The 19961-nt window shown below is 55.0% G+C and overlaps 2 protein-coding genes across 4 annotated transcripts in view; one reads left to right on the plus strand and one right to left on the minus strand.

The window, feature by feature from the left end:
• Positions 1-8151, plus strand: part of DNAH11 (dynein axonemal heavy chain 11) — a 367765-nt gene extending 359614 nt beyond the window's left edge. The window contains 5 exon segments of the mRNA XM_062178539.1: positions 626-808; positions 886-1001; positions 6323-6435; positions 6770-6910; positions 7904-8151. Of these exon segments, the coding sequence (XP_062034523.1) occupies positions 626-808; positions 886-1001; positions 6323-6435; positions 6770-6910; positions 7904-8151 (801 nt within the window).
• A 36-nt stretch (positions 8152-8187) lies between these two features.
• The window catches only part of CDCA7L (cell division cycle associated 7 like), a 42305-nt gene continuing 30531 nt past the window's right edge, over positions 8188-19961 (minus strand). The window contains exons 3-10 of one of the 3 annotated variants that reach the window (XM_062178577.1): positions 18101-18229; positions 14977-15354; positions 13503-13574; positions 13234-13404; positions 11784-11909; positions 10989-11138; positions 9574-9710; positions 8188-8897 (exon numbers count right to left, since the gene is read on the minus strand). In XM_062178577.1, the coding sequence (XP_062034561.1) occupies positions 8867-8897; positions 9574-9710; positions 10989-11138; positions 11784-11909; positions 13234-13404; positions 13503-13574; positions 14977-15354; positions 18101-18229 (1194 nt within the window). In that variant the 3' untranslated portion in view covers positions 8188-8866. Of the gene's footprint in view, positions 8898-9573; positions 9711-10988; positions 11139-11783; positions 11910-13233; positions 13408-13502; positions 13575-14976; positions 15355-18100; positions 18252-19961 lie in introns of all 3 variants that reach the window. The other 2 variants (XM_062178576.1, XM_062178578.1) reach the window with 2 other exon arrangements.

Genomic DNA, 19961 nt, shown 5'->3' on the forward strand with positions numbered 1-19961 from the left:
ATAGCATGCAGTTGACAGTTCTACCCCCAAAATGCCAGTAACAAATTGAATTACATGGCAGCTCCTCCCTCCCTCCCTGCACTCTTGAGGTGGGGGTGGCATTCAGGCAGAAGCAGCTGAGGCTTTTAGAGCTGCTCTGCCCACCTCCTGGGAGGGGTCGGCATTTGGGGAATTTGAATGATAAATTCTGGGACTTTTTTTTTTTTTTTTTTGACAGGCAGAGTGGACAGTGAGAGAGAGACAGAGAGAAAGGTCTTCCTTTGCCGTTGGTTCACCCTCCAATGGCCACCGCGGCTGGTGCGCTGCAGCCAGCGTACTGTGCCGATCCAAAGGCAGGAGCCAGGTGCTTCTGGTCTCCCATGAGGTGCAGGGCCCAAGCACTTGGGCCATCCTCCACTGCCTTCCCAGGCTATAGCAGAGAGCTGGCCTGGAAGAGGGGCAACCGGGACAGAATCCGGCGCCCTGACCGGGACTAGAACCAAGTGTGCCGGCAGGCAGAGGATTAGCCTAGTGAGCTGCGGCACCGGCCTGAATGATAAATTCTGGGACTTTCAAGATACATATATAGTCACTGTGACCAAAACTGCAGCAGAAAGGGGCTCACTCTTTGTGTTCATGATTCAAGGTTAAGAATGTCTTGGACGACATTTTGGAGAAACTTCCAGAAGAGTTCAACATGGCCGAGATCACGCAGAAGACCTCTAACAGAGGCCCCTATGTACTTGTCTGCTTCCAAGAATGTGAAAGGATGAATATTCTCATCCGGGAAATCCGCCTATCACTTCAACAATTAGACCTGGGGTTGAAGGTAAGTTTAAAGGGGCTGGAGCAGGCTGCATCGCCCTGGAAGATACTCACGCCATGGCTTTTTCTTCTCCACGCAAGGGGGAGCTGACGCTGTCTCCTGACATGGAAGCCCTTTTGTCTGCACTGAGTTATGACCTTGTCCCAAGCACCTGGAGCAAGCTGGCTTATCCATCTACTTACGGCCTGGCCCAGTGGTAAGTGACCTGGTGCTCGCCATCACTGGTCCTGACCAGCCTTGGTGCTGTGTTTTGTTTTGTTTTGTTTTGTTTCTGACAGGCAGAGTGGATAGTGAGAGAGAGAGAGACAGACAGAGAGAAAGGTCTTCCTTTGCTGTTGGTTCACCCTCCAGTGGCCGCTGCGGCCGGCACACTGCACTGATCTGAAGGCAGGAGCCAGGTGCTTCTCCTGGTCTCCCATGTGGGTGCAGGGCCCAAGAACTTCTGGGCCACAGCAGGGAGCTGGAATGGAAGAGGGGCAACCAGGACAGAATCTGGGGCCCCGATCGGGACTAGAACCTGGTGTGCCGGCGCTGCAGGTGGAGGATTAGCCTATTGAGCCATGGCGCTGGCTGCTGCTGATTCTGAGTGATGTCTGAGAACTAGAGATGGTGCTTTGAGCAAACCATCAATTTCAAGTTCCCTTGGTCTATTACTTAAAACATGAAAAACTGGTTCAAAGTCAGGGTCAGAGGAAGATTCAAATTATGCCTCTCACTTACTGTTTTACCTTGGTCAAACTACTTACCCTCTGTCTCAATTTTTCATCTCAAAAATGCATGTGACACGCTGGCGCTGCAGCTCAATAGGCTAATCCTCCGCCTGCGGCACTGGCACACTGGATTCTGTCCCGGTTGCTCCTCTTCCAGGCCAGCTCTCTGCTGTGGCCAGGGAGTGCAGTGGAGGATGGCCCAAGTGCTTGGGCGGCCCTGCACCCACATGGGAGACCAGAAGCACCTGGCTCCTGGCTATGGATCAGCATGGTGCGCCGGCCGCAGCGGCCACTGGGGAGTGAACCAATGGAAAAAGGAAGACCTTTTTCTTTCACTGTCCACTCTGTCAAAAACAAAAAAATTGCATGCAACAGAATTCCCTCCTTGAGTTATTCTAAGACGTAAATGGCCATGGTTGCCTTTTTCTCATCCTAATTTCCAGGTCACTGATCATTGATACCTTCTCATGGAGAAACTGAAGTCCACATGCAACAGTCAACCAGACTGCCTCTGTTGTGTGGGTCTCACTGCTGATATGGGTCAGACAGCCAGGGGCAGAAATTCACAAATCTCCGAAAGCTGGCAGGATTTCCAACTTTTCCTTGGCTTGATTAAAAAAAAAAAAATCATGTTTAAGCAGCTTTATTCCTTTTGGTGCTGAATTTCTCTCTCTCTCTCTCTGAGAGTTCCCTTCCTTCCACTGGTTCACTCCTCAATTACCTACAACAGAGAGGACAGCCCTAGGCCAAAGCTGGGAGCAACGAGCTCCCTATGAGGGTGGCAGGAACCCAGCTCCTTGAGCTGTCATTGCTGTTTGCCAAGGTCTGCATTAGCAGAACACTGGAGACAGAAGCCAGAGCTGCGTAGGCAACCCAGGTGCTCCAGCGTAGGATGTGAGTGTCTTCTCTGGCATCTCAACCATTAGGCTAAACACCTACCCCAGCGCTGAGGTTCTTATCCACACTATCCTGAGTCGGTCCCCATGAGCCAGAACATGACCATTGGGATCCTAAATGCCCTGCACATTGGAGCTGGCCTTGGGACCCCCAGTGTTTGCCGTGTGGATGAGTCAAATTCAAGGGCAGGGGGTGAAGCCATTGCTTGTGATGCCACCTTTCCATATCTGAACACTGGGTCAAGTCCTGGCTGCTCATGGGCCTGGGTTCTGGCTCAAGTATTTGGTCCCCTGCTACCCACGGGGGAGCTCTGGACAGAGTTTCTGGCTCCCACCAGCTTCAGCCTGGCCCAGACCTAGCTGTTATAGCCATTTGGGGAATGAACCAGATGGAAGACTTGTTTTTCCCTCTCTCTCTCTGTGTCATCCTTTCAAATAAATAAATCTTAAAAACAAAACAAAAAACCCATAAGGGCAGCAGGCTCCATGCATATAGCAAATATCCATAGCAGGCAAGTGAGCAAAATTTCACAAACATCCGAAACTGGGTTTTGTATATCCAGAGCTGAAGGATTTATATTTGCGATTGTATTTTACGACTGGGCACTTTGGACTTACTTTCACTGTCTGGTGCTACTTTGTGTATTTCTGATAGCTTTCTTTCCCCCATTTTCCCTGATCTCTGTAGGTTTAATATCCTTTGGCCCACACCTGTTGTTGCAGTGGAGACAGGTGACACTGTTGTGAGGTTCTTGGTGTTGAGGGTTCAAAGCAGAGGCAGTGGCTAGAGAAGGAGGACAGAGTGGGGAGGAAGCAAGTGACCGTGAGCCTGCCCTGACAGAGGGCAGGGGGTAGAAGGCAGCCTTCACTCTCTCAGAGCGGCAGGCAGGGCCCCTTCTTACGCTGCTTGTTGAGGGAGGCACAGAGCGCTACCTGGATCCTGATAAGGTGTGTGTGTTGGGGCAGTGCCTGTAGGAAGAATCCTGGGTGAAGATAACAGTGCCTTGTCAAGGCAGTTTGGAATGTCCCCAGGCATGGGGCTTTCCAGAGCACCCAACATTCCACCAGCCTTTAGATTCTCTTATCTGTGTTTCACAGGTAGGAGCCTCAGGGTTCAGGCCCGGTGTTCTAAATGCTTGGTAACAGTTTTCTACGTTGTCCGTACCTTTGACTTTGCTCTCTCAGTGGAAGTCAGCATTTTTCCTTAGACCTTTCCACCTCCCTTTGGTCTGGAATTTTTGTCACGTGTTTTGGTTCTATTGTGTTTATAGGCAGTAATTAGGTTTGCTAGCCAATACACAATGCGTACGCCTCATCTAAGATGCTTGGAACCCAAGCTGCTTCAGATTTTCGAGGTTTTGGATTTTGGAGTCTTTGCGTAGACTTTGCAGGTTGAGCACTGCTTGGCTTGGAATAGCTTGGGGTTCTGGGCTTTTGTACCCCCAGAAAGGGGAGACGAAAAAAAAAGAGACGACCAACCTCAATAGAGACAGGTTGCTTTATTGATGCAAAGAGGTGGTGACAGTCTCCTAAGAGACCGTTTGGGGCTTGGCAGAGGATTAGGGGCTTTTTGAAGCCTCAGAGAACTTTCCTCCTGTTTCACAAGCTGCCCTGTGCAGCGTATGTTTTGCCAGTTACTTTGCAAGGAGTCTGGTAGGGTCTGGTTTGGCACCAAGGGTCTCAGCTAAAGGGAGGAAATAAGGCAGGGGAAAGGGTTAGGGAGGGGGCAACGTGCCCTTTAAGCGTGCCTTATACGAACATGTGAAATGCCCCAGCATACCAGACAGCCCGACGCTGGGCCTGGATGTCAATTTCTTTGCTCACCTGATTCCTACATCTTCCTCTGGCTCTCCTTGGTCCCCCGAGTATGAGATGCGTGTGGTTAGGGGAGGGCCGTCACCCAACTGTCTGCCCTGTACCCTTACTCTTGCCTGCTGAGTTATGCAGGATTCTAGGACAGCTGTTTGCCAGCACTGACTACAGAAGCGTGCTCTTAAATACACCTGTCAGCCTTCACTTACAATACGTTCCTTGAAAGGCAGTTGGAGAATAGCTCCCGTCCAATGGCTGTTCACTTCCCCAGTGGCCAGAGCAGCCAGGGCTGGGGCAGGCAACATCCTGCCCACGGCCATCTAAGGCCCCTGAAATTATCTGGGTCTGGCCACATCAAGGCAACTACAGGCAAGACCCAAAATTCAATCAAAGGTGATGATACTGTACAGCCCGCAAATGCTGCTATGATCAACATGGTCTTTGCCGGGAAAAAGCTTCCCCACCCATAACGTAGGCCATCACCTGCTGACTCCAGGACGCACTGGCAGGACGCTGGATCAGAAGCAGAACAGCCAGGCCCTGCCTTGTCACTTGGATATGGGACGTGGGTGCCCAAGTGGTAGCTTCCCTGTGCCCCAATGCCCACCCCTCCTCCACAAGCTTTTAACTTTTTTCTCTGTATCGTCTGTGTGCTCCAGACCCACCCTAGTTATGTACGGATTCTGAAACATGCATCCTGCTTGTTAGTGTGTACGGCTGTCAAGTCCCATCTGTAGGCTCCATTCTGAAGAATTCTGCCCACATTCACCTGCTGTTCCTCTAACCCTCACGCTCCCCCTCATCTCTGCCAATTTCCTTGGTTCAGAGGTCTTTATCATCTCTCTGCCTTCAGTTGATTTCTTATCTTGATCTAGTTTATCATCTATAATTTTCAGCTCCAAATCCTATCTTGGGGAGAGCCTGACCCAGTCTCACCCTTTGCCGTTTCTGTTCTCTTGCTTTCCCTAAGATTCCTCTCCTCATTTCCTGGGTCACAAACCATCCTGCGGACTGGCTGGTCGTTCTTCCGGCCACACGTCTCGCCTGGTTCTAACAGGCTGTCGCGCACCCAGCTGCAGGATTCTGTCGGTGTGCTTCTGTCGGATGCTGCTGGAGAGTTCTCTGAGGCCAGGAAAGGCCTCCTGTTTTCTCCTGGCCATCGGGGGATTTTGTACTCTGATTCTACAGAAACACAGCTCAGCACTGATTATTCTGCACTGAATTTTCTTGAAACGTGATATTTCCCCAAGTGTAGACTCTAAAAGAACTCCGATTTTCTAGAGTTGTTACTTTTTCAGCTTTCATTCTTTCTTCACTCCCACTTCCACTACTATTCTTTCCTGAGTTTGTCCAACGTACCTCCTCCACTTTTTCTTACCAGATCCTAAGGCATGCTCTTGTTCTATATAAGCACTCTTTTTTGGTAAATGCTAATTTTTTTTTTTGCAGATTGGCTGCCATGTTTACCCTCACTGTGGGCACACTGATTTCCCAAAAGTACTTAACACAGGGCAGGGCACAGGCCCACGCTCCAAGTTTGGAGTTCTGGGGACCCACATCTGAACGTGCAGTAGACTACCCTCGCTCTCAGCCTAGGAACAGGGTCTCGGGCAGGCACTTCCCGCAGTGGTGTGGTGTGTAGGGCGCCTGCTCATCCACCTGAGGCACACTGCAGCACTCCAGTGGCTGTCCCCTCCTTGCTGAAGCACGGTCACCCTTTTACGTACAGCTTGAAACTTCCCCTTGGCCTCCATGCGCCCATTCCTTAAGGCCTTGCCCAACAGATTGGACAAAGAGCAGCTTTTCTCAAAGCCCAGGTGCGTGGAGACGGCAGACGCCCTTCTGAAGCAGTGCCCACGGCCTTATGACAACCCTCGGGTGCCTGGCCCTCCCAGCCTGCCCCAGGGGCGCTCTGCTGTGCTCCCCCCGCACAGATCACACGGTGCTGAACATCCCGCTCGTTCCCCCAGTGGTAACAATTTAGAGCTACAGCCAGCCTTCCCCAGGAGGCAAAGGGTTTTACTCTCAGCTCCAGCCCTTCCCGCCCCCACACTTGCGGGAGGGTGGCCAGTTTCCATCTCTGACCTCCTGTTCACCAGGTTTAACGATCTTCTCCTGCGATGCCGAGAGCTCGATACCTGGACCCAGGACCTCGTGCTTCCAGCTGTGGTGTGGCTGTCTGGCTTCTTCAACCCTCAGTCCTTCCTCACTGGTAGGCACGCTTGCAGGACCACACCTGCCTTGCTTGAACTAAACTCTCAGGGCTCTGCCCAGCCCTGCTCACCCGTCCTTGGGCAGCAGCTGTCACAGAATGGTGGGGAATGACAGTGACAACTGGAGAGAAAGGTTCCCAAAGGTGGGGCCACAGTCTCTATCACAACTGCTCCACACTGCCGCTGTGGGGCAAAGCAGCCACAGCCACCACGTACACCAACAGCTGTGGCCTGACCGACAGCCACAGGCAGATGCCCAGAAACTTAGAGCACGCGTCAGCTTACTGGGGGCTCCTGGGACCTTCTCAGCTTCTGTCCCTTCCTCTCACACAGCAATCATGCAGACGATGGCTCGGAAGAATGAGTGGCCACTGGATAAAATGTGCCTGACGGTGGATGTAACCAAGAAGACAAGGGACGATTACGGCCATCCCCCGAGGGAAGGCGCGTACCTCCACGGGCTCCGCATGGAAGGTAGGACACCGTGCAGGGCAGGTGCAACCTGTCTCTCTGAGGTTCAAGGTGGAATGTGCCCTTTGTTTCTCAAAGGCAGAGAGAGAGAGGTAGAGACAAGGAGCTCTTCCATCTGCTGGTTCACTTCCCAAATGGCCACTGCTACTGGGGCTGAGCCAGACCCAAGCCAGGAGGTTCTTCCGGGTCTCCCATGTGGGTGCAGGGGCCCCAAGCACCTGGGTTGTCCTCCACTGCTTTTCCAGGTACATCAGCAGAGCCGGGACTCGAACCGGCACCCATATGCAGGCTATGGCTTTACTAGCTACACCACATTGCCAGTCCTCTCAGTGTCTCACCCAATCACCATACGTCAGCATTTACCTCATTTCTATCTTGCAACATCAATGCCAGGAGCCAATCTTGGGAGACGCTACCACTTCTGAAGTGTGAAGACTCACCCTCACCTTTTTGACAATGTGTCAGTAAATCTGCTCTGATGTTTTACTGTAGGACTTTGAAATGTTAAAAGCTGTATAAGGGATGTCCATGAGCAACCCAAATGTGGTCAGGAAGAAAAGGCACAGGGGCCAGCAATATGGGGTCGCAGATAAATTTACTGCCTGGAACGCTGGCATCCCATACGGGTGCCCGCGCCCCTGCCACCCTCTTGGGAGACCTAGATGAAGCTCTTGGCTCAGCCCTGTGGGAAGTGAACCAGTCTATGGAAGATCTCTTTCGAGTAAAGAAATAAATCTTAAGGGATAAAAGGAAAGTGGCGAGTTAAAGGGAGAGCAAAACTGGCTTGCATTAGTGTTTCCGATTCCCTAAAATTAATAGGTATAATTCCACTTCCAAGTGGCACTGTACCTGTTACCCTCTTGCAAATCCCAGTCATGGGCAGGATGCCACCGGCAAGCAGCAAACGTGACAAAACAGGAATATTTATTGTGACAAACGATGACATCATCAGTACCCCCGTGCCACACGGCTACAGCCATTGTGTTTGTGCCCTAGGAGCCAGGTGGGACACCCAGGCAGGAGCCATCGTGGAAGCCCACCTCAGGGAGCTGACGGCCGCCATGCCAGTCATCTTTGCCAAGGCCATACCCGTGGACAGGCAGGACACCAAGCACACCTACGAGTGCCCCGTGTACAGAACCAACGCGCGAGGCCCCACCTACGTCTGGACCTTCAGGCTGAAGAGCAAAGGGAAGACGGCGCGATGGGTCCTGGCCGGCGTGGCCCTGCTGCTGGAGGCCTGAGACGGGCAGGTGCAGGGGTCTTCGGGCGGGGGGGGGGGGGGGGGGGGCTCCCCTAGTGTTAACAAGGGCACGTGCATTCCCTTTTTAAAACACCGTCCTTAAAACATGAGAAGGGGAGGGACTCTTCCATCCCCCTAGCCCAGCTCCCCCCTCCCTCCAAGGTCTCATCTGGACACAGAGCAGGGAGGGGCATGGTAGTTCTTATCAGATATTAAAGACCAACTCTTAAAAACAGAAGCAGCAGGATATGACGGCCCCCTGTTGTACACAGTCCAATAAAACGCTGGCACTCGCCTGTTCAGTGTGCTTAATGATGAGAAGGCAAAAACCGAAGGGTGGGTAACGGCCTGACCTAGAGTTATCTGTCTGGGACGTGAAAGAGCAGCACCGATCACTGCACAAGGGCCTACGGCAACCGCGCCGCCTCCACCACTTACCTGAAGCTTCCTTCCATGCCACTGAAATTGTGCTTTGCCATCAGCAGACACTTCGAACAATTCAGTGCACACAACACGTATGTAAATATATATACATAGAGTCCTCTGCTAACTTCCTGAGATCTTGTATGCACATAAACACATCTCTTTTTTAAAAATAGTATTTAGAAACTCTGAACTCTACAAAGACATTGCTGTATAAAAACACAACTATAAGAAATCGTAGGCACAAACGGTATGCATGTCTTCTCCACTGAACTGGCTGGCTGCCGCCTCTCTTAATTGTCTTCCACCAGCCGCTTCTGTAAGCTGAGAAAAAGATGAGAAGCATTTGGTGAGTACTTCGTGGGCCAGAGGCAAATACAAAAGTGACCCTCTCGGCTTGCGAGGCAGACAAGCTCTGAAAAGTTAAAAAAACCCACCACCCCCCACTCAAAACCCTGATTCCGGGGCTGGCACTTCGATGCAGCTGGTTAAGCCATTGCCTGCGACGCTGGCATCCCATATGAGCACCGCCTCGAGTCCTGGCTGCTCCACTTGGGAGCAGAGACCCAGATGGCGTTCCAGGCCCCGTCCCAGCCACTGCGGCCATTCGGGGTGTGAACCAGTGAGTGGAACACCTCTGTCTCTCCCCATCTCTGGAACTCTTTCATATAAACGAATCTTTAAAATCCTGAGCCGCTTAGGCTGCAGGAACGTGTTATGTCAACAAAGCGTGCGTGCCCAGCCCTCAGCCCACATGCTGCTCTCTGCACAGGAAGGCTGTGGCTGCCGCTGGTCCCGGCAGCCTGCCTGGTCTACTCCCTTCATTTCTCTCTGAGACACAGAGAAATCCTGCTGAGAGGCGCTACGGGCTTCAGAGTTCTAGGAGAGCAGGAGGCACTTCCGAGTGGAGAAGGGATGGTTTATGTCCAGCGGGACCCCGCGACCGCCGGCACCGGGCCCAGGGCTCCACCGCCTCGTTTTCCGGTGGCTAGCGACTCACCTCTCCAGGTACTCCTTAACGTTGTTGTAGCCGTAGAACTTGGCCAGGTGGATGAGGATGCCCGTGGCACAGCGTCCGTCACGCCTGCGGCAGTAACTACAGTTGCATATCCCGCGGCAGGGGGGGCACATCCAGTCCTGAGGGGAACATGGAGGGAGAATGGCAGGGCTGGCCCCATCCCCCACAGCCTCCAGACACGGGTGGGACTGCCTGAAGCCAATTTATGTGACTCGGAGAGCCAGCCAGCTCCCAGACAGCTGGAGCCAGGATCCCAATCCAGGTCTCCCACATCGGGGGCGGGGACCCAACGACTTGACCCCTCCCTGCTGCCTCCCAGGGGCTGCAGGAAGCCGGAGCCTGGATCCAAACACAGGCACACTGACACAGCATGTGAGTGTCCCCTCATCTCAGGCCGAATGTTGGCTGAGCCACGGGATTCCCCACAAGCTGGCTCGGGCTGGCCTCTGCTCCAGTCAGCTTGCCTGCTCCACCAAATGCCAGCAATGCCGACCTCCCCGCCTCACACGTGAGAAACACTAACAACTGTTAGGGATTACACCAGCCACCTAATTAGCAGTGTCCCTTGCTCAAAAATGAGAGAATCTGATGGCACAGGTCACCTGCCCATGAACTTGGCCCTGGGTGCAGAAGCATGGGACTCCTAAAAGACCAGACTGTGAGTTCCAACTCTTCTACTACATGCACCTGCTGCCTAGTCACTTAGCCTGCAGAGTCGTGGGCGTTCCTCTGCGACTTAGGGACAGTACTGAGGTCACACTCAGTAACCACGGTGCCATCATCTCACTGTACACAGGGGACCAAGGCCAAGGGAGGCTGCACACTGGGCTCACTTATACAGAATCAACAAGCGCAAGCAAGGTTTGCTGGGACAGTGGCAACCCTACACGAACTCTCCTGGCCATCAGCCAGCATGAGCTTTCTGGAAGAACACGCTCGGGTTCACATCCCCAGAGCTTTAAGATACAGGAGAGGGGGGCTCTGCAGAACGCCTGGAGCTCCCAGTGTCTGATGAGGGCCCAGGGAGTCTGTCTGCGGCATTTCTCTTCACCAGTGCATGTTTAACGAGAGCCACTTGTTAACACAGCGGGTTAAGCCGCCACGTTGGATGCCACCCTTGTTAACACAGCGGGTTAAGCCGCCACGTTGGCCACCGCCTGCATCAGTTCAAGTGCAGGCACCTCTGCTTCCCGCGATTGCACCCTGGGATGCCAAGCTCAGGTGCTTGGGCCTCTGCCACCTATGTGGGAGACCCGGATGGAGTCGGGGTTCCCAGGCCTGGCTGCTGTGGGCGCCTAGGGCGTGAAGCAGCACATGAAAGGTCTCTGTTTCTGTCTCTGCCTTTCAAGCAGATAGGAGACACACATGGTTGTTTTAAATGCCGACGACGCGCCTACCGGGTCCAGCAAGGCGGAGCGCACGTCCTCGCCGTAGCGGTTCCTCAGGCAGGGCCCGCAGAACTGGCCCCGCACGCCGCCGCAGCCCTGGTTGCGACACACGGTCTTGGTGTCGATGGTCTTCTGCCGGCACTGATGGCACGTGTTCCCCTAGAGGGCAAGGCGGCGAGCTGTGAGCCCAGGGACCCAGCAGGAGGGCCCAGGGGCCACAGGGCCACAGGCAGACGGGGCAGGAGACCAGAGGACAGCTGTGGCAGGGGCGGCACAGTCTGCAGGACGCCACGGGTGACAGAGTTCCTGGGAGCCCCTACGGTGTCCACCTGGACCCACGCTGGAGCCGGTGTCCTGGATGCCCTCTGTGTGAACCCTGCCTTTGAAATGCTGGCAGTCACGTCAGTGATGCCTTCACGGCACTGTAGGACATGGGCCCCTGAGACAGCCAAGGTGACCGCCAAGCCTCCCCCTCGGTCACCTGGTGTGAGAAATTTCAGCCCTTCTGTCCCCCCACTGATTCCTGTATTACCTCCCCAATGTGCCTTTTCAGGATATAAGATCTAGAACTATTTCAGTTACATATGCAGGTGCTTGTCTTAAACCGTGCCCCGCCTCCCCCAGAGCCACCCATGGCCTGGTGACATCACCGCACCATGAGCTGGGATCGAGGGCCCACCTCAGGAGACGGCACAAGGGTGTGGGCCCCGATCCAGCTGTACATGATGGAGGGCTTCAAGCACCAGGCCGTGGGCTCCCAGCAAGGGCCAGCACCGTGTGGATTCTTCCCAGCCCCTCACTCACCAGGACTTTGTCATAGATTTTGTCTCGAACGGTGATGGCCACGTTTTCCAGGTCCTCTTCAGTGATATCCTCCACGGGCCGAAAGGAAGACACTCGGTGCCGGCGCCTGTACCCCTGGCATCTGCCCTGCAAGACGAACCAACGCAGGACATGCAGTGAAACTAACGCGCCTGGGAAAGCAGTGGAGGATGACCCAGGTGCTCGGGCCCCTGCACCCACTTGGCAGACCCAAGCAGCTCCCCCAGCACTGGCCACGGCCAGTCATTTAGGGAGTGAACCAGCAGATGGAAGATCTCTCTGCCTCTCCCTCTCTCTCTAACTCCAACTTTCAAATAAAAATAAATCAGTCTTTAGAAGAAAAGGTATTATGCAATTATAACTCTTCCAGACCGTCTGCTGGTTTGGTCATTCCCAAGCTCCCTTTCTGGCTGCACGACACACCGTGAGGAGCAGCCAGGGCCTTTTGGTTCCCTGCTGTCACCCTGTGGACACGGGGAAGTGAGCCAGGCAAACAGCCCGCAACGGGGAGAGTCCAGAGTCTCCCCCTGCAGACCGAGGGCACCCCAAACACCCCACTCCCCGAGAGAGAGGAAAGGGGGCATCACCCAGCCCTTGTGGCTGCCACCGCAGATGGGGCTGGCGTGGTAATCATTGCTGCCTCTCGGCACAGCCTACGGCTCTGCCCAGGGCTTCCTCTCGAGACGAGGGCCCGAGGAAGGGCACAGCATCACCTGGAACTTGTGTGTTCTCACTGCTGCAGGCCTGCGGAGCGCGAAACACAGCCTGGATGCAGGTGCTGCGCCAGCAGTAAAGCCAGCTGCACCCCACACTCTGGAGTCCCTGGGTTTGGCTCCCAGCCCTGGCCATCACGGGCCTTGGGAGGCAGCAACGTTGGATCAAGTGATGGGGTTCCTGCCACCCATAGGGGAGACCCAGACCGAGTTCCTGGCTCCCAGCTTCAGCCCCAAATAAATGGATGGGAGCTCTTCTCATCTCTCTACCTCCTAAAGAGCAAAGAGGAAAAAAAAAAAAAAAAAAAGCTTTTGAAGTATTTATTTGAAAGGCAAAATTACAGAGTAAGTGCAAGAGAGACAGAGATCACTCTTCCATCTGCTAGTTCATTCCCCAACTGGCTGCAATGGCCAGTCTGGAGCCAGGGGCTTCATCTGGGTCTCCCACATGGGTGCAGAGGCCCAAGCACTTGGCCCATCCTCTCTCTGCTGCTTCCCCAGGTGCATTAGCAGGGAGCTGGACTGGGGAAGTGGAGCAGCCGGGACTCGAACCGATGCTCACGTGGGATGCCAGCGTCAGCCCCACTGCACAATGCCAGCCCCTATACTCTTCTAGAAACCCTGCACTTGGAACTAGCCCTGGCACGACCCGATGCACACTCACATGAAGACCACTGGCCCAGACAAAGAATAACCCGCTCGTTACAGCGAGCAAATACCCCGCTGATGGTCTTCCTTCTCCTGATTCTGCAGAACTCCTCTGCGAACTTAGCGGCTGACACGGTGAAGCTCTCCAGGGCAAAGCGCTCGGGTGGCCGGGCGCTGCGGGCTGGGTTCACGCGCCGGGGGAGCTGTCCCTCGGACAAGGCGCGCCGCGTCGTCGTCCTCTTCTTCTGAAATCAAGAGCACAGGAGCGAGCCTCGTCCCGAGACGGGCAGCGGAGTCAGTGCCCGGGTGGGGAGGGACAGTGACAAGGGGCTCCACTTACAGACGCTGAGGCCGGGCTCCGTACAGGGAAGAAATCCGGCATCGAGTTCAGTTCTGCCAATAACCGGGCCAGCTGCAGTTCAGAGCAAAAGACAAGAGCTGCGGTGAACGTGGCCGGCCGGAGTCACCCCAGTTAGCCCTTTTGCTAACTAGGAAAATCCGAGGGAAGTCATTCACGCGCCCCTTGACACCTGCTGCCCCCAGGCCTGACACGCCGACATCACCACGCACATGTGTGTGCTCCACGCCATCTTTGTGGGGACAGTGTGGCATGAGGACCACAGTCCTGTGCCACGAGACTCCGTTCCTGAACCTCAAAGTTCAGGATGTTCCGCAGCCCCCGAAAAGAGGCTCAACCGGATCATTCCAAGAGTTAAGAGCTCCAGAAATCTGATAGTAAACGCATGAATTTCTCATCAGCACCGACTGCCTGCCCCAGCACGACTGTGCCAGAGAATTTAATCACGATTCTTGCCATTTCAGATCTACATCGACACAGGTGGATCGCTGAAAGGTCACAGACACTTGTTATGCAGAAGATGCAAATGTTCCGGTGCTAAAATCACCCCTCGCCTAGGCGCAAACATCTCAAGATGAAAATCACCAAGCAGGCTTCCTGTTTTCTTATTACACATATGTGATTCCATCTGTGGGGACCTTCGAAAGGTTTACATGAAAAGGAACTAAGCGGTATCTGGATACAAAAACACAAAAGCCTTGAAATCCATGCATCGTTCTTACTGCGCATTTTCCATGAACATTTTGAAGACGTCTTGCACGTCCAAATCTCAAAATTCTGCACTGAAATACCTTTTAGTTCCATTTCCCAGGAAGTTGTTGAAGTTCGTATATAATGACTGTATGGGCCCTCGTGTCTAACACCACTACATTATGAACCTTTTTTTAAAGGCAAATATTTAAACAAATATACCAGAATGATTAAAAAGTGACTATGAGCGGCAGAATGATTTTATAAATTTATATACAAAGCTGCTCTAAACATTAGCAGTGACTGTGTGCGTACAACAAAACCAGACGCCTGGACAGAGATCTCACTGTGCGCCATCCACTGCTCTAGGAAAGACAGCCACGGTGAATGAAAACTGACCCCCGGGGGAAGAGGGGTTCACCTCCCAGCCACTTCCATTCCTTCAGGGTAGGAGGGCTATTTCTCCAGGTAAGGGCACCTGCCCGACCGGCTCGATGTAACCCCGGCACGGGCTATGGGACCTCGGGCTTCTTTGCCCATTCCACACCACTACCGACTAAGAACTTAACTGGACAAACTTAAGCAGCACTGGAGCTCCCGGCACCACTCTGGGGGCTAAAGGCCGCCTTGGGACTCGCTCGCTGTCCCCAAGGCAGAGCAGCTCGGGCGAGCCCTGCCCTCCACGCCCCTGCAGAAGGCCGGCATGTTTGTGCGCCAGCCGGAGGGCCAGGCCGTTGAGAGCCGCAGCACACGCGCGGGCGCTTACCACGGCCTTGTTCTCCTTGATGTTCAAGTTCCTCTTCAGCAGGGCGTCTGAGCTCTCCTGGCCCTCCTCATCCTCGGACTCCGAGGCCGACTCCTCCCTGTCCCTCCCCGGCCTGCAGCTTTTCTTCCGGCCCGGGGCCACCGCCTGCTTGTCCTGGGAGCGTGGGCCGGGGCCCAAGGGCTCTGAGGAAGGGCTCCGCTCGGGCCGCTTCGCCGGCTTCTTGGTGGGGAACTGAAAGGCCACTCGAAGACCAATGCTGCTTCGTCCAGACCTGCGCCGCCGCCGGGGGGCCGCCTCCTCCTCCTCCTCCTCCTCCTCCTCCTCCTCCTCACTCACCACCGACGCTGAGCTGTCGGTGCCCAAATCTGACTCCCCCAGCTAAGGAAAGAAAGAAGAAAGGACATGACCTTGACACAGACCGACACAGCGCCAGCCCGGAACCTGCCGTAGCAAACGTCCACGGGGAACCACTTCCTGCCCCTCTGAACGGCTCCCTCCTCTCTGCTCTTCAGGTAAACGCCAGGGAAGTTTGTTGAGGACTAAGACCAAGTGCAGGCTGTCCACGCCTGACTTGAACACCTGTCTGCCCAGCCTGCCTCAGGCCGTGAGCCACAAGGGTTCTCCTCAGAGGGACCAAAGCCGCCGAAGCCCTGTAGCAAGGACAGAGAAAGACAAGGGCCTATGGCCGGAGCTGTGGCAATGTTGGCTAAGCCTCTGCCTGCTGGCGCCGGCATCCCATGTGGGCGCCGGTACAAGCCTGGGCTGCTCTCTTCTGATCCAGCTCTCCGCTGTGGCCCGGGAAAGCCATAGGAGATGGCCCAAGTCCTTGGGCCCCTGCACCCACATGGAAGACCAGGAAGAAGCTTCTGGCTCTGGCTTCAGATCGGCACAGCACCAGCTGTCTCAGCCGTCTGGGGAGTGAACCAGCAGAAGGAAGACCTTTCTCTAACTATACCTCTCAAATAAATAAAATCTTTAAAAAATAAAAAAAAGGCATTTTTTACGACACAAGAGCTTGCTTCAGCTCAGAAGAGAGCACTGGTGGGAAATACTGATGACCTTGCTCTACACGGCAAGAATGGGACCCCATGGCAGTGCAGGAGTGAGCACCTGCCACCGGCAAGGAGGACCAAGAAGCGGGCAGAGACCGTCCCTGTTGTCTGCAGCCCACAGAGCGATGGGCCCGGGTCTGCAGGCTGCTGGCCGTGCACTGTCCACTTAGCCTGAGAAAACCCCACACGGCGTGGTGGGTCTCCAGCACAGATACCTCACTCGTTTCCCACATGAGAACACGGCAAGCACACAGGAATGTAGAAGGGCGGGCACTAAGGGTAGGGGGACGTGACCTAGGTAACCGTGGAGGGGGGGGGGTGAGGGGTCCCAAAGCTCCAGTGGCACAGTGACAGGTGTGACCATCAAGTCAAAGTCTCTGTCTAGGCACCCTCCCTTGACCACAGGCCACACACTTGGTTCGGACCCCAGGGGAGCAGCGAGCAGCAGAGATGCACCCCGGGCTCGGTTCCATGGCTGCGTCCGCCTCAGAGAGTCCTGACAGCCGGGTCTCAGGCTGGGAATCAGACAGAGAAAGAGAGGCAGGTAACTGCCCCCGCGGGACCCAGAGCACTGAACTTTCCACACTGCTCTCTTCGGAGTCTGACACGGACCCCGGTGCCACGGGCGGCTGTCCGAAAGCTCATCGAACTGGTGCCATTTGTCTGCTGCATTCAACCCTGGCCTGTCTTTACGGGGGACCCGGAGCCGCTCACTCCAACACACAGGAAGGGGAGAGCACAGTTTGCCTGCCCGGAGCCAGCAGCCAACAAGACCCTAGGAGACCAGCATTACAGCAACATGCCAGGATGGGGTCAGACGCTCGCCCCAGCTCTCACCCCAGGCTGGGCTGCGAGGACACAGTGCTTGTGTTCTGGCTAAATTCTAAAATGCAATCTGCAGGTGCACCTGTACTGGGCCCTGGGGTATGTCACACCTGGGTGACCTGTCACAGTCCATATCCTAAATGGATAGACTCTAAGGGTGTAAAAACACCCGGAATCACTCACTTTCCCTCACTGGGAAATCCCTTCACTAGGCATCACTCAGCTAGGGAGAAGACAGCCGAGAGCGAGGATGGCCTGGAAGGAGCTCGGGGGTCTTGCAGGGCACAATCCACAGAGTGCTGGGGGGCTTCGGGGCTGGCATGGCTCGACACTGCTGTCCCTCTGCCAAGGCGGCTGACCACGAGCGCTGGGGCCCCAAAGGCTTCCCTAGGAAAATGGGGGCCACAGCAACCCGACTCATACTTCTACATGGCCCAAGCCCGAAGTTTCTCACTGTGAGGATGCTGAAACCACTGTTCCCTTCAACACGGAATTTGTTTTTTTGCTTTGTTTTGAATAAAAAGATGCTCTGGGGGCTGGCACTATGGCATGGCGGGTAAAGCCGCCGCCTACAGTGCCAGCAACCCATATGGGCGCTGGTTCACATCCCGGCTGCTCCACTTCCGATCCAGCTCTCTGCTATGGCCTGGGAAAGCAGTAGAAGATGGCCCAAGTCCTTGGGCTCCTGCACCCACGTGGGAGACCCAGAAGAAGCTCCTGGCTCCTGGCTTCAGATCAGCACAGCTCCGGCTGTTGCAGCCATTTGGGGAGTGAACTAGCAGATGGAAGACCTCTATCTCTCTCTCTCTCTCTCTCTCTCTCTCTCTCTCTCTCTCTCTCTTGCCTCTCTGTGACTCTGCCTTTCAAATAAATAAACAAAATCTAAAAAACAAAACAAAAAAGGCCTCTCACCAGATGAACTCCCAATCTCAGAGCGCCAGGCAGACTCAGGACCCTGCTAGTCCAAGGCAAACCAGAAAGACCAGAGAGGCTCAAGAAAGTCTGAGGACAGGAAGGGACACCTGGGACAGGTGCCCACACCAGCAAGGTGGGGAGGGGTGGGGGGGGGAGTGAGGGTGAAGGACCCAGGGCCAGGGAGGAGCCTGCAAGGGGCCACCCTCACGTTGACGGACTGGAAAGCTAAACCCTTAAGGGAAAGGCCAATCTGTCCATCTGTGAAGGGGAGCAAGGAGCCGGGACAGGACTAGAGGGGCTGCACCCAGGACCCCCGCGCTGGTCCCGGTCACCTCCGCGCCGCTGCTCCCGCTGACGTCGCTCGGCGCGAAGCCTTCGAAATCTTCCATCTCCGAGTCGGTGTCCTCCACAAAAATCCTTCTCAGCTCTTCCGTGAAGTATGTGGAGCGGAAACGCACGTCCTGCCGAAGCGAAAACACACCCCTGTCGCTGGGTCAGCGGGCGGGGGCGGGGCAGCTCCCAGACGGGACACAGGCAGTCGCCCCGAAGCCTCCCAGCACGGCACTCGGATTGGTTACGATGGTCAATTTCTGTGATGTACATCTTACTACAATCTCACACACTCACACACACACACATCTGGGAATCCAGACCTACAAATCCATCTCAGAAATCCAGAGTGGCTGTCTGCACCAGCAGCGGGCGTGGGCGCTAAGCCCTGATGGAACCTGGCCTCTCCTGCCAGAGCTGCCACTCCAAGCCCGCGCCACAGGGAACTGAGACGGCGGGAGGCAGCGTGCTCCCTCCCCACGGTGCTCTCTCTGTAGACAGGGCTGCCACTGCTGGAGAGGCGGGAGCAGGTGCCACTGACCGGGTGGCCGTGGGGAGCACCAAGGGGATGCTCCAAGCCTCCTGCCCGCTCCCACATGATGTCACACAGGAGGGGAGGCAGCAAGTGAGCCTGAGCAACACGTGGCTCTGAGAAACATATGCCAATTAAAGAAAAATCTTTCTGGGGCCAGTGTTGTGGTTTAATGGATTATGGGCACCAGGATGCCAGTTGGGAGTCCCGGCTGCTCCACTTCCAATCCAGCTCCCTGCTGACGCACCTGGGAAAACAGCAGGGGATGGCCCAAGCGCTTGTACCCCTGCCAGCCATGTGGGAGACCCAGAAGAAGCTCCTGGCTTCAGTCTGGCCCAGGCCCAGCCATTGCAGCCATTTGAAGAGTAAACCAGCAGATCAAAGATTCTCTCTCTCTCTCCCTCTCCTTCTTTCTGTAATGGTACCTTACAAATAAGTAAATAAACCTTTAAAGAGAAAGGAAAAATCTTTGTGTGGCCTGCGTCGTGGTGTAACAGGTTAAGCTGCCGCCTGCGTGCCGGCATCCCATACAGGGTGTGAACCAGTGGGTGGAAGATGGATCTGCCTCTCCCCTCCCTCCCTGTAGCTCCTTTCTTCTGCAATACCACAAAGGAGGAAACCCAGCTCTCCTAAAAGAATGCTCCAAAGAAAGCAGACAAAAATCTGCAGACTTCGGGGAAGCCCCCAGAGCGGCCCCTACAAGCCCACAACCGCTCCCCAGGGCTCCAGCCGGGGTCCTCGTGCCTCCTGCCCCGGATGGACCACTTTTTAAGCTTGAAAATGTCTCTTATGAATGACTGCGGGTAACTGCAACGAGTTTGCCCCATTCTAGATTACTCTGTTCCTTTATTGATAGCAGGGGTGCAACTGTTTTTTTTGGGGGGGAGGGAATGCACCCACAAAAGGGAAGTTTCTGTAACGTGAGATTCAAAGTGTGGTTGGGGAGCCCAGGGTGGGCACTGTCTCCAAGTCCCTGCAGCGGCTCTGAGCTGTGAGAACACAGTGTGAGGGTGTGGGCTAGGGCCCAGCCCTGGCTAAAGTCGCCAGGCACCTGCAGGGCAATGGGGTCTGTATGGAAACTGCATTAACTACCCAGAGCGGACCACTGAATGCCAGGGGCCGCAGAACAGCAGGAAGCCCCGATCTCCCAGTCCTCCTGGCTCCCGCTATGTTCAGTGCTGGCATCTTTGCTGGCCTGATTGACACGGGAGAAAAACTCAGCAGTGGTCCTAAACCCAAGCTTGCACTGTCGTTTATCTTCCTTACCCCAGAGAGGCGAAGCTCTCCTGCGGCTAGCCTCACTGCACGCTGGGTCCCAACCCTGGCCCGGC

Source organism: Lepus europaeus, chromosome 20 (genome assembly GCF_033115175.1).
Source record: "Lepus europaeus isolate LE1 chromosome 20, mLepTim1.pri, whole genome shotgun sequence".
Taxonomy (NCBI): domain Eukaryota; kingdom Metazoa; phylum Chordata; class Mammalia; order Lagomorpha; family Leporidae; genus Lepus; species Lepus europaeus.